The sequence below is a fragment of the Notechis scutatus genome, chromosome Z, assembly GCF_049901735.1.
Source record: "Notechis scutatus isolate UNSWTSFEM ecotype Mainland chromosome Z, rNotScu1.2, whole genome shotgun sequence".
NCBI classification, from domain to species: Eukaryota; Metazoa; Chordata; class Lepidosauria; order Squamata; family Elapidae; genus Notechis; species Notechis scutatus.
The window spans coordinates 43,279,714-43,294,562 of NC_142025.1; the positions used below are offsets into that span (position 1 = coordinate 43,279,714).

Here is a 14,849-nt window from a genome sequence, read left to right on the forward strand (position 1 = left end):
ATCACAACAATGCTGAACATAATACAAATAGGCATTACACTTTCAAAGCATTTTGGAAACCAATCTGGAAGTACATCCATACTCTTGGCCCAGCTACACATTAATTCATAATTTGATCAGATAAAAGAACTTGATTAGCTATACTTTCATGTGTGGCAACCCACTACTGTTTCCAACTAAATTAAAAGGCAATCAATTATCAATATGTTTCATTTATGTTACATCGAGATTGACCAAGGATTTTAATCCTATCTTACATTTTTGTACCCTCAAATGTAATTGTGATGTGGGAACAAACAAAATGCTAAATTCAAAATTAATTTTAGAACAATTAAACAGTTGGCTTGTGAACCTTTGTTAATAGTCAAGGATGGTGATTTATGTCTTTCAGGCATATATACAGGTCATAATGCTGATGTAAATGAAAGTTCATTTTCACCTACTTTCTCAAATTTCTGTGGATTATTTCAGGATTAAATCCAATCCAGCGATATATGCTATAGTTCTGTGTCGCCCAGCTGAAGGAACTCAACGGGGAAAATCAACCAATCACACTCACCTCTGAATCTCAGACTTTTTTTTACGAAGCCAGAAACAAAATATTGATGTTTTAAAAGCCAGTTGCAGTGCTAAAGTTCCTGGTGAAAAGAGGCGTAAAGAAATGAGACACCATTTGCTGTATTTATTTATTTTTGTACACTATCCATACATCATTTAATACAGTATTTTACTCTTTTTTTAGACTTAGAATCTTTTCTTTGAGAAACTCATCGGCCCTATCTAAGCATGGTATTCCTCCCCTGTCCTTTTAATCAATTCATTTTTTCTTTATATATTAATTTTGTAATCATTCTCATTCATTCTTTGTGACTCTTAATGTACTTTTTTCATACTGATTTTGCATTCAGTCTGTACTCAGTCTTCACTCTCTTATGTTGAAGCACACATACTTCCATTCCTACTGCATTCCACTTGTCTTTATGGTCTTGGCATACCCAAAGCTCTCTCCTATATAATGTGGACAGAGGCATATTTCTATTGATAGATAAGTTTGTTTCTTCATTACCTTTCTCCTATTTCTCATTACCTTTCTCTTAGCTTTTGTGGATCTTAAAATCCTTCTACCTTTGTTTCCCATTTTTAATACTTGTGCTGCCAAGAAGCAAATATTTACTGACTAATTCATTCAGCCTTGTGTGACTAGGTGGTTTATATTTCAGTTCATTGTGTATACAATCCATTATGAGAACAAACTAAAGATTTAGATCAACAATTTTCCATATAACTTTTTGCTAGCTTTTTACTTGCTTTATGTATTTTTTCCTGCTATTGATGGGATTTTTATATATCCAATCATGCATATTCCCCAGTCAGAGTTCCTACTCAGTGGGAGCAGCTGCAAAGATGTGTCAAGAAGGCAACTGTGACCCTGCTATTAAAGCTCTGCCCCTTTTTATTATGCATCACATTGAGACTTCTAGTGGTGATGTCATGGTGAAAGGGGGAAAGGAGAACGGTCTCCGTCCCTGGACCCCATTTTTCCACTTTTGGGGACCTTCAGGGGCGTGAAGAGCCTGGAGAACTGAGCAGAACAGAGGGGAAGCCTGGACGACGGTGAGGCGAAAGGCAATCACCTGCCACCATGAAAGGAAACTCCTGAAATCTAAAGTGAAAGTGCCTGTCATACCAGTATGGCAGACCCAAGGCCATGACTAAGCTACAGATGAGAAGGGAGTGAAGATATTGTTGATTAGAAAATCCCAGAGGCGCAACAGTGGTGATTTGCCAAAAAGAAAGTGAGTCCTGAATATTTACTGAAAAAGGAAGCTCTGGCAGGTGGGGAATCCCTGAAAAGCGGGCGGCAATTTGGCGGAGTGAGCAGTGAATCAGCTCATAGATAATTAGGTTCTTAATTGTAATCATATTCTCTTTCTCTTTGTAATAGACATTTTGATTAATTAGATTGTTATATTGATAAAAGTGTTATTACTATTTTACCTATTGAAACATTGAGTTATTTTTAAGAAGATTTAAGATAACTATTATTTAATAGAATTAAGAACATTCAGCATATTGATCAAAAAGAATTAATGTAATATATTGTATAAATAAGATAAGAACAGTGTGAAAAAGCTTGGCTGAGAGGTAAATATTGGTGATAAGTGTATGCTTTGTGATTAGTAGAGATATAGTAAATTTAAAAGTATTTAAGTATTTAAAACAAGGAAAACCTGAGGGATTGGAGTAAGTTATAAACAGAAATAAGTAGAGAAATTAGTAAAAAAGGAAAAAAGACTAACCTAAACTAATTCTTAAAATAAAATATAAAGTGGATGGTAATGTGGGCAGAAGTAAATAGAAACTTAAGAAATATGACAAGTGCCATTACACAATGACAAAGACAAAGAAGACAACATCCAACCCAGCACTGACAGTTTCATCTCCAGCTGGCCAGAAGACAATTGAGGGAATGCTGGGGCCAAAAAACAAAGCACAACATCTAATATGTAAACAATACAAGCATTGTTGTTGATGACCCAAGAAACCATGATGAAGATGCAGGAGAATATGTCAAAGAATCATGCAGAAATTAAGGGGACCATTAATAAACTAGAAGATAAAGTAGACACTGTACAACAAACTATTGAGAATAATGAGCAAAAACTACAAGTAGTGGAAATCAGATCAGAACAAAATTAGAAGAAACTGGAGTTAGTAGACAGAAAAGTGATGACAATGAATAAGGAATTAGAGGAACAAATTATCCACCTTGAGATGGATCATGCTGATTTTTTATTTGAGGTTCCAGAATGTTATGGAGAGCAAAGAGAAAGACCTGAGCACCATCATGGCAGAGCTAATTGCACCAGTTCTAGAGAGACAGTCACGAGATCCTACTAGAAATCGACAAAGGTTATAGAATCCAAACTAGCTACACGAGACACAATAGACTACCACGAGAAGTTCACATTAGGTTTGCTAGGAAGAAAGTAAGGACATAATATATAAGATAATGAGGGATGAACCATTAATATACAAAAATAAAGAGATACAAACTTTAAAACAGATCCCAAAGAAAGTAAGAGAGCAGAGAATTTCTGGCAATGCAACTGATTAAAAGAAATATGTTCCAGTGGCTTACCCCAGAAGGGATGTTGGTATCATGGCAGGAGAAGAGGATGAAGATAGACAATCTGGATAAAGCACAGGATTTGTATGATTAAATAGTAGGAGTGGAAGAAGAAACTAGCAGCAGGGATGAACTGGAGACAGGAAGCCAAGAAGACCAACAACAGGAATTGGGAGAAACAGAACAGGAAGGAGGAAACAAAGAGGAAATTAAATAAGGAAAGAAGGAATAAAACTAAGAACATGCCCACAAAGAGAAATAAGAATCAATAGAAGACAGATACCAACCTGTAAGTAGGATGACGGAAGAAGAAATCAGGCTAATATCATTAAACATTGACGGACTGAACTCACCCACCAAAAGAAAACAAATATAACAAGATTAGCAAAAGAAAAAGTAGAAATAATATGTCTACAAGAAGTACACATTAAAGAACAATTTCGGAAATTTTTAGAATATCCAAAATTAGGAACATTATTTACAGCCCTGGCAGAACATAAACAGAGAGGGATAGTGGTATATATCAAAGAAGGAATTAAGGCACTAGAAAAATATGTGGATCCGAATGGAAGTGTCTTGATACTTGAATTAGAGATATGTCAGAAGCAATTTACAATTTAGGCCCCGAATAAATCAAAGTGAATTCTATAGTAAATTACATAACAAATTTTTAGAAATTGGTCAGGGAAATATATGTATAGTGGGGGATTACAATGCAGTGGTAGACATAAAAAAGGATTATACTAGTAGTACAAAAAAGAAAAAAAAGGAAAACTCTGCCAATATCCTTCTTTGATATGATAAAGGAACTAAACTTGTTGGACCAACGGAGATTAAATTTGGAAAAAAAAAAGAATAAACTTTCTACTCGAACTTGCATAAGTCATGGTCTCGATTAGATATGGCATGGATGAACATAGATTAGGAAACAAATTAGAATTAATAGAGATTATGACAAATATATGGGCAGACCACAACCCTTTAAAAATAATTTGGAAAGGAAGGTATTATGTATCACATTTCCCAGTGCATGCAGAAAAGGGCTTGGAATGTGTGGGTCAGAATCACCATTTTGATATAACAGAATAACAGAATTGGAAGGAACTTTGGAGGTCTTCTAGTCTGGCCCTTTCTTAAGCAGGAAACCCTATTCCTTTTAGACAAGTAGCTGCCCAAAACCTGCAGTGAACATTCAGTAATGGAACATCCACAACTTCTGAAGGTAAGCTGTTCCACTGGTTAATTGTTTTCACCATTCGGACGTTTCTCCTTAATTCCAGGTTGCTTTTCTCCGTGATCAGTTTTCATCCATGGCTTCTTGTCCTGCCCTCAGGTTGTTTGGAGAAGAGATTGACTCCTTTGTGGCAGTCCCTCAAATATTGGAACACTGCTATTATGTCACCCCCTAATCCAGTGGTGGTATGCTACCAGTTCGGCCCGGTTCAGCTGAACCGGTAGTAAAAACACTACCAGTTCCTCCGATGATCAGCTGAGAGGATCAAAGAAGCGACATGCACATGGGCGGGTGGGAGGGTGACTCCTAGCTTTTCGTTTCTTTGTCCTCTCAGCTGATTGGCGTGTTAGGGGCGTGCGTGCAATCACCCACCGAACCAGTAGTGACCAAGGTAGAAACCCACTACTGCTCTAATCATTCATTAAATTAAACACTCAATTTCTGCAACCATTCTTCATATGTATTGATTTATATGAATCGAAATTCATATTTTGATTTCCCCTCTTTCATGCAGTGTATGTAACATAATGGTGAATTTAACAGAAAAATATGCTCACCTAATTCTCTTCCAATTCTAATTCTGGTGGAGAATGGTGCCCTCTAATGGACAAAGATAAGTAGAGGTTTTTCCAGTTGTTCTGTTGAATTTGAACTGTCATGATCTCTTTTTATAGACTTCTGGGAAATGCACTTTTACACAAAACTTAAGTGTACAAGTGCAAAATGCTTTTCTAAGAACCATTTTCATTTGCAAGTGACATAACTATGACCTTTTAATATTATTTGGGGTGATTAAGGGCATATTTCTACTTGCCCCTTATAACGGCACAAACATGGCCTACTAACTCAGTTTTGCTCTTAACGTTGTCTTCCTCTTCTTCTCAGCCTATGAATATGATAGTTTAAATTTTCCTTAGCTGTATCACTTTGTAGATATTTTGTCTCTTGCCTGGCATTGTTCAAGAGCAACTTGAAAGCATGTGAGATCTGCTGGACACTTGGAACAGAGACAATAGGAAATAGGGCAAAAATTGGCAGTCAGGGAAGCTCATTTCAAGGTAGTTTAGCTTTCTATTGATTCTATGATACGTGGATTACAACTGAACTCTTTTGTAAGAGAAAAGGCCTGGTGGAAAAATGAATTCTATTTATTTATTTGTTTTATAAAATTTATTGGCTGCCTTTCTGTAATATTTTTATTACTGTTTTACTCCCCATTGCCTTTAAAAAACTGTAATAATTGAATTGCTTGTAATTTCAATCTTGAACTTTTCTGTTTTACTCCTACCTACCACCTCCTATTAGACAAGCAACAATACTTCCAACCATAAATGATTGGTGCCTACGAAGTAGAAAAGAACAAGGTAAGTTGACATGGTAGCTGATTATATAATGATTATGTAATCAGCATGATAGGGTTATTGTTGTTTTTTGAGGGTTGCAAGAACCCTGTCAGTCCCCCTCCTTAGGAAGACTGGGACTAATTCAGGGATGGCAAACCTATGACATACATGTCAAAAGTATCATGCCGTATTTTGGGTGACATGACAGCATTCCACAAGCTCCAACAACTATTCTCAAATGCACACATTGTTGTCCAGTTCTTGTAGGTGATGGAGGCAAACTGGAACCTCCCAAAATTGCATAGCAATGGGGCATGTTTTTTACCCACAAGTCCTATAAAGATTATAGGCATTTTCTGAAGAAAAAACCAAGAATTACTGGGGGAGCAGCATACTTTTAGGTCAAGATTGAAGTTCATTTCCTTTTCCACTATAGACAGAATTACGTTTCAGTCTGATTTGGATTTTTTTTCCCATTGCATAGGTAAAATGATAACCATACACTTCAAAATGACAAATTCAACTGATGAGTTTTAAAGTTCTTTTATTGCATTCATTGTCTAACAATACTTGTTGGCAATAAAGTAACATACACTAACAAATCAATCACAAACTTTAAAAATCTGTAGTACAAATGGAAACTGGCTTTTTTGTTTTATGCCTCCAAATGTAGACAGAATATTTTTCTGGGAAGTTTTTTAAGGAAAATAGAGAAAGTACAAACATAATGTTTCACATCTTTCATGCAAAAGATTTGACACCCAGATGTACAAAATTAAAAATCAGGATTACATGCAATTGATACATTAAAATCTCTAAAATAGCTCTGTCATTTATTTCTTTTAGACCAACAAACCAAAGTTTTAAGCTGAAGAACCCAGGCACAGAGAGGATTTGAATTTAAGCTGCGTTAATTTAGGAATATAGTTTGTTCTGAAGTATGGCTTTACAAAAACAGGAACTAAAATGTGAAAGTGAGAATGTTTGAGAATTTCTCAGTGTACTGATTTAGTTTCCTTCCTCTTCATTTTATTTTTGTCCTTTATGGGATCAGCTTCAATAGTCTCAAATTAATCCTAGCCTAAATAGCAAAACTCCATCCAAAATTAACCACTGTGAATTATCTCAGGTTTCTGAAATTATTGGTAACACAGCAGTACTTCAACCAAGAATCAGCAAAATTTCACTAGATTCTGTAAGTTTTCTTACTTCTTTTCTGTCTTGATTGTCACAGCATTATGAAGACATCAGGAGAATATAAACAAGTTATGAATACATATTTTGACATTTTTCTAAGGTGACCACCCAACATGCTTGGAGGGGGGAGTTACCATAAGAAAGATATGTATTACGATTGTCTTCCAGTTGACTTGCATCTTCTACTGTTACCATCACAGAATCATATAAATGATAAGGATAGCAAGTTTATTGAAATAACATAATATTATTGCATAATAATGTTTGGTAGAGTTTCTCTTCTAAAAGTTCATATGAAAGAAGCAGTAATCAACAATTAAAAAAATAAATTTCAGTGATTAATAAGCTACAAGTACTGCATAATTTACGCCTACAAAAGTGTCTTCCAGTACAAGAATGTCTCTTCTTATGTCCAAGAGACTATTGGAAAGTGCTTTTTCAAGGCCGTATCACAGACGTCTAAATAGATATTGTTCCAGTATCATACAAATATAATAAAATCAAGAAGAGTATTAATTGAATATAATTTAGCAACATAAATATGGTTGATACTAAAGATACCCAGAAGCAACATTAACAAATGTAACTTTGAAATGTAATTTTCTTAAAATCTCAGATCCCACATTATTAAAACGGGCAGTTTCACTTACTAATTCACAGGACAAGGCATGACTAAATTCATTCTGTGCCTCATGGCTAAAAGCAATTCTGTGGGTTGTATATATGATTAAATGTACACACCAAAGTGGACTCTTCTCTAAAAATATATAAATGAAAAAGTATCTTCCTTGCTTAAGAACATTATAATGAAAGTAGTTTCCTGAATGGGCCATTGACAGAAAAGATTCAAATCCTTAACTTCTATCTATGCAAACCATTCTTCAGTCAGATGCTTGCTTGACAGTACTCTAGAAACTGCTAACTGTTACTGTCTCACTGGGTTGATAGTAAAGCAAACTCTTGAACAAATTATTTTTATGCCAAGGACTAAATCCAGTGAGTCAATCAAAGTGCAAATGCTAGGCAGTAAGACAAAGGTAAGCCTATGTCTTTGTAAATATATCCTTGCTAAAGATTTTTCCTCTTCACTTTAAGTTGAATAATTGTAAAATGTCAATGCCTTTAAACAAAAAGCTTTAAAAGTTAAATAGTAATTCAAGGAATCCTTCTGGATTTTAAGTTTCATGACTGTTTCATGACATGTGAGACTAATAAAAGCTTTCATTTCTTAACCATTTCTGCCTTAGTTCAGGAAAGATGCAAGCATCAAAGCAACAAAGGTCATACTTCAAAAAGGGAAAGAAACTTTGAATGGTACCAGTACATGGGATTATTTGGCAAGTAATTATTCTTCCAGATATTTTAGCTGGACGACCTGTAGGCTTTGGCAAGTTCTTACATGGGTTCCCTCAGCCCATTCAAGAGCCATGGTGGTGTAGTGATTATAATGCAATACTTTTGCTGACTGCTGATTGCCAGCAGTTCAGCAGTTCAATTCTCACCGGCTCAAGGTTGATTCAGCCTTCCATCCTTCCGAGGTCGGATAAAATGAGGACCCAGATTGTTGGAAGCAATATGCTGACTCTGTATACCGCTTAGAGAGGGCTGAACAGCACTGCAAAGTGGTATATAAATCTAAGTGCTATTCTCAGTAGGTATCTTGAGTCAGACCTGTATCATTAAAAGTTTTATTTTACTAGTACTGGGATCCTTGTGATGGTTTACTCAACAACCAAAATACAAAAATGTTCTGAATACAAAAGTGAAGGTTATGAAGAGGTGAATTAGAGGTGAAACCTAAATAAGAGAGGAATGGAGAAGGACCTCAATCTTTGAGGCACAGGTTGCTAATCTTCTTTACTATTAGTTACTATTTTTCTAGTAGTTTGGATACAGCCTGGTGGTGGGTACACTTATTTTATTTATTTAATTTTTTTTTTTTTTTTGCATAGCTGCCCATTCATGACTCTGGGCAGCTTACAAAAAAACCCAATATACAAACAATAAAAAACATTAAGTCCCCCCAATGTCCTGGTAACACCAATCAATCAGACCAGCCACTTGATGGGCTCTATCCCACTCTGGGTTTCCCCAGCCCATAGACAAAACCAGGATCTTTAGGGCCTTGTGAAAGAGTATTGAAGGCCATTCTAATCCCTGAAGGAATGATGTTCCAAAGGGAGGAAGCCACCATGGAGTTGGCTCTTCTTTTGGGTCCTGCCAGATGTATCTCCTTAGGATAGGAGACATGCAACATATCCTGCCTGCTCACTCTGGTGGGCCATCAGATGTGACCAAGAAAAGTCAGTCCTTCAGCTAACCAACTAAATATTTGATCTGTTTGGAATCTTCCAAGATTTTCAATTTCTGAGTTAACAAAGGAATGAAGGAAGACTTGATTCTGCTTCCGGTTAAAAACTACTACAAGCAATCCATATAATCAATACATTTAACTATTGGTTTATTTATATGTTATCCTGCAACAATTCAAATAATCAATAGATGTCAGCAAAGAAATATTACCACTCTAATTTTTTCCTTCAATCTAGTGGTCATTGAATGCTTACAGTCTGAAGTAGCAATCCTTCTCTTGTTGAAGTATCTATTCGTTAGATTCTGCCAACATCTAAGGTAATTTAATGGCTATCTAATGGTACCTTTAATGCACTGGTGGGATTCAATTTTTTTTTACTACCAGTTCTGTGGGTGTGGCTTGGTGGGAGTGGCAGGGGAAGGATACTGTAAAATCTCCAGTCAGAGGTGGGATTTGCCGGTTCTCCGAACTACTCAAAATTTCCACTACTGGTTCTCCAGAACTGGTCAGAACCTACTGAATACCACCTCTGCTTTAATGGTTGTCCAACAAGCACTAGCTAAAGAAGTGCAGGTCTTCCACAATGTATACTTGTGAAAGAGAATAGTGTTGTTGTTGGGCAGACATGATCAGCCAGACTCATCTTTACTATATATATAGATTTAACAGGCAGGGATTAAAAGCATTGTCACAAACACCTGGATGGAGGGAAATGAAGAGGAAAAAAGAAACACAGCAAATAAGATATAATTTAGCTCTTACCAGTGGAGACCAAAGTTTGGTTTGATCCATTCTCTATCTTTTATTTATCCAACAGGAATGTTAATTTTATATATTTTTTTCTTATGTATAAATAATTACTTTTACTTTAAAAAACTTAAAATTCAATGCTCAGGTCTAAAATTATCACAAACACAAAAGAAAATAAGGGGATAATTTGCAGAACTTATGTCAAATTAGTTATCTGCAACATCACACACTTTACACAGAAGGAATGTAAAATCCTTCTACAAAGTAATATATAGCCTCAGGAATCTTATACAAAATAAAGAATATAAATTATATAAAGGAGAGGAACATGTCCTTAGATGTTACTGATATATACCTGTACATCCATCTTAAATTACCAGCCTATAAATCTAACAAAAACAGAAAAAATGCATTTAATTCAATTACCAATTTCAGAGGTAAAAGAAAGTTGCTTTTCAGATATCCTTCTTTTGCTCAAACAGAGCATTTAACCAGTACAATAAATCAAACAGTTGAATTTGATCATTCTCAGAGTTTTTTGTTCAATCTTTCTCCTAGAAGGCAAGTGTCTTCTATTTGTTTTTGTTTTTTCTTTCTTTCTCTCTTGGTCCTTTCTGGCTCAAAAAGAAATGTTAGGACTTTCAAGTTATCAGATATGCTGGCAAAGTTTGTTATTATAGCTGTAGGTTTCAACTTGAATATTGCAATACAAACATAGAATTACTGAGTAGGATTGCAGGGAAATGAGGATCCTGGCAATTATAAAATGCATATGTGATATAGAGCATTGCAAGTAGAACAGTCATAACAAAGCTACTGAGACTGAAATGGAAAATTGAGCTCCTGTAGTTAAGAAATTATCTTGTAAAAATTCCAGAATTAAGTCCAGAATTAAATAAAATATGAATGCTAGCTAAATGATAATAAGTGGTCATTCTTTAAAGCCATGTATGTTTCCAAAACATTCAGTTTCAGTTCATAGTTTTATGTCATGGGTATCAAACTCACTTCGTCGTGTTGCTGTCACGTGACGCTTCACGATGTTTTTCCCATTTGTGGAGCTGGGATGGGTGTGGCCTGTGCGTGATACATTCAACCTGCAGGCCACCCGTTTGACCCCCCCTTTTCTATGTAAAGTAGTATCACCAAAACCAAACAAAAAGAAAAGCCTATACTAAATTTGGTTAGAATCAGATCTTATTTATATTATTTTAATCAATTAAAAGGGAAGAGACCATAGTTCATCATTTGGCAAAATATTAATGGCCACAACTAAAACAAACATCCTATTGATTTTAAAGGAGAGATAAGTTAAGTGCATGGTTAAATCTCTCCAATGAAATCAATACAATTTTAAAGAACCTACTTTCATCTGGATCATGTCCTCAATGCTTAAAAATTATAATTCTTCTTAAGTCAAAGATTATGATGTTTTTTGACTCACCTATTTAAGTCTGAGCTTTCAATTCTACCTGGTTATTCTGCTTAAGGGGAAAACATCCAAATTACATTTTTATAGCTATAGCTTTTTTACTCCAGTATTTTATTACAGGACAGTTTGCAATACTTTATTATTTGGCAGTTTAAAAAACACATTGCTTTTTAAATGGCAAAAAATCCTTCTTTCCCTTAGAAAAAAGAAAAAAAAAATATTTGAAAGTGACTTTAAAAGTCAATTTCAGCAGGTGAAAACTCGGCTCGCCAAGGAATATAATTAACTCCAGCTTCTGGTTTAAGGAAGGTCAAAAGGTAGATCATCTTGCTAATCAGAGAAATGTTAATTCTTTTAGGAAAAAGAAAAAAATAAGAAAAGAGTAGCATGCTACTGGAAAGTGTAATTAAATACCTTCCTAAGGAAAACATTGAAAAATTGTACTTTATTACAAACGGACTTAGATTTAGAAATCCAACTGTACATATAAATTCAGAGAATAAATGTTACTCTCTAATGTCACACAGCACATTAAGGCCTTGCTTTCATCGTTCTTTAGCTACAGTACCTGGGAGGGGAGAAATGTGGGATGCTAATAACAAAAGGATTGCCTTCCCCATTGGAATGCAAGAGGGTGCAACTCTGCTGCACTTGCTATTTCGGTATCATGTCAGATCCTGACACTGCACCCATGCTGGGATGAAGCAGAATCCTCTCTGAGCACAGATGTGACATAAAGCCCACTTGCGGAGGAAAAGATTGAAATTTCGATGTGTGTTGTTATCCATGTGTAGCCACTAATACACAGTTTAGCTGGTTATTCACCTTTGCAGGTCCATTGAATCTCTTCTTTTAAACCTGGCCTGTTTCCAGGGCACTTTAATTTATAGTGTAAAAGTTACATAATTCTGTGTCTGAAGACAAAGAAAGAGGCCCAGGACAAACAAGGACAAGTATGTCAGGGCCGCGTTGATTGGTGAAAGAAGTAACATCCCATCCTGGATTGCTGAGTCATTAAAAAATAAAGTGTAACCATGGTCTGAATTGCCAAATATATCCCAAGTATCTACATGTCTTCACGGGCAGAAACTATAGCAAGTCATGATTTGTTTCCCTTAAGTAAACCTTCAAATGCAGGTGCAAAGCTTTCTTTTTAATGAAGAAAACAGCATTCACTGTTGCTTCTCAGAAACTGTCTTCATGTTCTCAGAAAGCACAATTAATTCTGGTGTCTCACTGCTCATTAGCCCCCTGAATTGGTTCCATTGATTGCTTTTCCAACTTTCTGCACTTCCTTTGAAATCGATCGTTTTCTTTCTTCTTAAGTTTCTCCCTTTGCTTTTCCATCTTCTCTTGAGCTTTGGAGGCTTTCTCTAGATTTGCTTTCATTTCTTTAATTTTCTTTTTAATCACAGCTCTCTCCTGGGAAGATGTCATGCCAAGAAACTAATTTTTTTTTTTTTAGGAAAAAGATAAACATTTTAATGTATGGCAAAATTACAGGTCCTTTAAAATATAACTGGGATGTGTATAGATCACCGTAAGCAGCGGCATGGTCTTTAATAGAACAGTAAATAATAACATTCTATCAAAACAACCCATCCAGTGAAGAAGAGCAAAATTACTATTACTAATACTATAACAGTGAAAATATGCTTACACCTGGGCATTAAGAACAAACACAATTCAATTTTGATTCACATTTGAGTTTCTCCAGATCAAAGAATTATTATGAGAACCAGACTGATCTAGTAGTTAAGGAGCTGGGCTACAAAACAGGAGATGGTGAGTTGTAGTCCTGCCTTAGGCATGAAAGCCATCTGGGTTACTGTGGGCCAGTAACTCTCAGTCCAACCCATTGCACAAGGTGGTTGTTGTGGGGAAAAGAGAGAGAAGAAGTAGTATTAGGAGTGCTGATTTATTTTTAAAGCAATAAAGGTGAGATATACATAAGTATGCTGTGAGGGTTGGCTCTTTAAAATTTAATTTTAACCAGTTTCCTTTTCCATGTGTCCAATATAAAGGAACATCTCAATCATTATTCCTCAACTATATTAATGCTACCTAGCTTGGCTGGCATCACCTAATGTACAAATGCTACTAAATGCTACTAAAGCTGATTTCAACTACTTGATTTCCCATGGAACTTGGTTCTTGGCTGTCTGGTATGGTGAGACAGAGTGCCAGATGTCAAAATACTGGCAGCAACTATCAATGATCACATCTAGTTACAAAAGAATTAGGAGCCTTAATATGAGTAACAGATATTATGGTATGCTAGAGTGTTTTTGCAGATCAATAAAAGTGCAATAGGCAATGCTTGATCTAATAAGATGTAACTTGCTAAGCTAAAATCTGGTCATAATGTTAAACAGTGATTTATGGGACAGTACAAGGCCATGTTCTAATAAGGCAAAAATATGTGTAATATTTTGTAATATCTGTAATAGATAAAGGTACATCTATATTTTCATGCATATTTGTCTGGTACATATATTTCAAAGGAAAAAAATTGTTCTGTATTAATAAATTACTTTGGTAAGGCTTTTGCTGTAAGAGATGGTGTAAAAGCATTTTAAATATACAACTGTGTTTTCTAAAATCAAAACCACCCAAGGAAAAAATATATACCCGTGATGGCATGCATGCTGAAAGTAGCATGCAGAGCCATCTCTCCGGGCATGCTAGCTGTCACCTGTTGTTCTTCTGGATTCTGCCAGTTGGTCTTTATGCACGCAGGAGTGCCGGAAACCAGAAGAGCAGCTCCCTGGCGTGCATGTGCATGCCAGAAACCAGAAGGTCATCTTCCCTGCACATCATAGTCCTTGATATATGACTGTAACTGAGTCTGGAATTATGGTAATAAGTAATGTCACTTGTTATACAGGTTAGCATGTGACCAACCCAATTTTATGACAGTTTTACAGAAGTTGTTAAGTGAATTGCTATGGTCATCAAGTGAACCTGTTGCCTGCAATGGGCATTTTATGTCAGAAATCAAAAAGGCACCTTTGAACAGTCTTTAAGCAATCGGTTGTAAATCTAGGACCACCTGTAAACTTATAGGACTAACATTCATTTAACACTACCAAGAGATGCACTCAAGTATGCAACTAAATCTCCTGAAATCAGGAGTTTCAAGCAGTTCAAATAAGTATAAAGATGTATTGCAAGCTTAAGATCTCTACAAGAATCTGAGCTACTAACAGTCAAGGGAAATTCACAGGATTTAAGGATAGAAAGGAGTTCAAAGTGGGCTGGATTTAGAACTCTTGTTAGTGTAGCAGGGAGTCATGACTTATGATGCATTTGACCCCTCCCTTGGACACAGACTAGTCATCTCTTATAGCAATATGGGTCAGGATTAAATTCATGATCATGCCACGTGTAGTATCTCTGGCCATTAATTTTCAAAATAAAAAAATATTTTGAAAAATAACAAATTAAAC

General features: G+C 35.6%; 1 protein-coding gene across 2 annotated transcripts in view; it reads right to left on the reverse strand.

The window, feature by feature from the left end:
- Positions 1-10,249: 10,249 nt before the first annotated feature.
- The window catches only part of PPP1R9A (protein phosphatase 1 regulatory subunit 9A), a 107,641-nt gene continuing 103,041 nt past the window's right edge, over positions 10,250-14,849 (reverse strand). For both annotated transcript variants that reach the window (XM_087945405.1, XM_087945404.1), the window contains one exon: positions 10,250-12,846. In XM_087945405.1, coding sequence (XP_087801531.1) covers positions 12,634-12,846 — 213 coding nt within the window. In that variant the 3' untranslated portion in view covers positions 10,250-12,633. The remainder of the gene's footprint in view (positions 12,847-14,849) is intronic.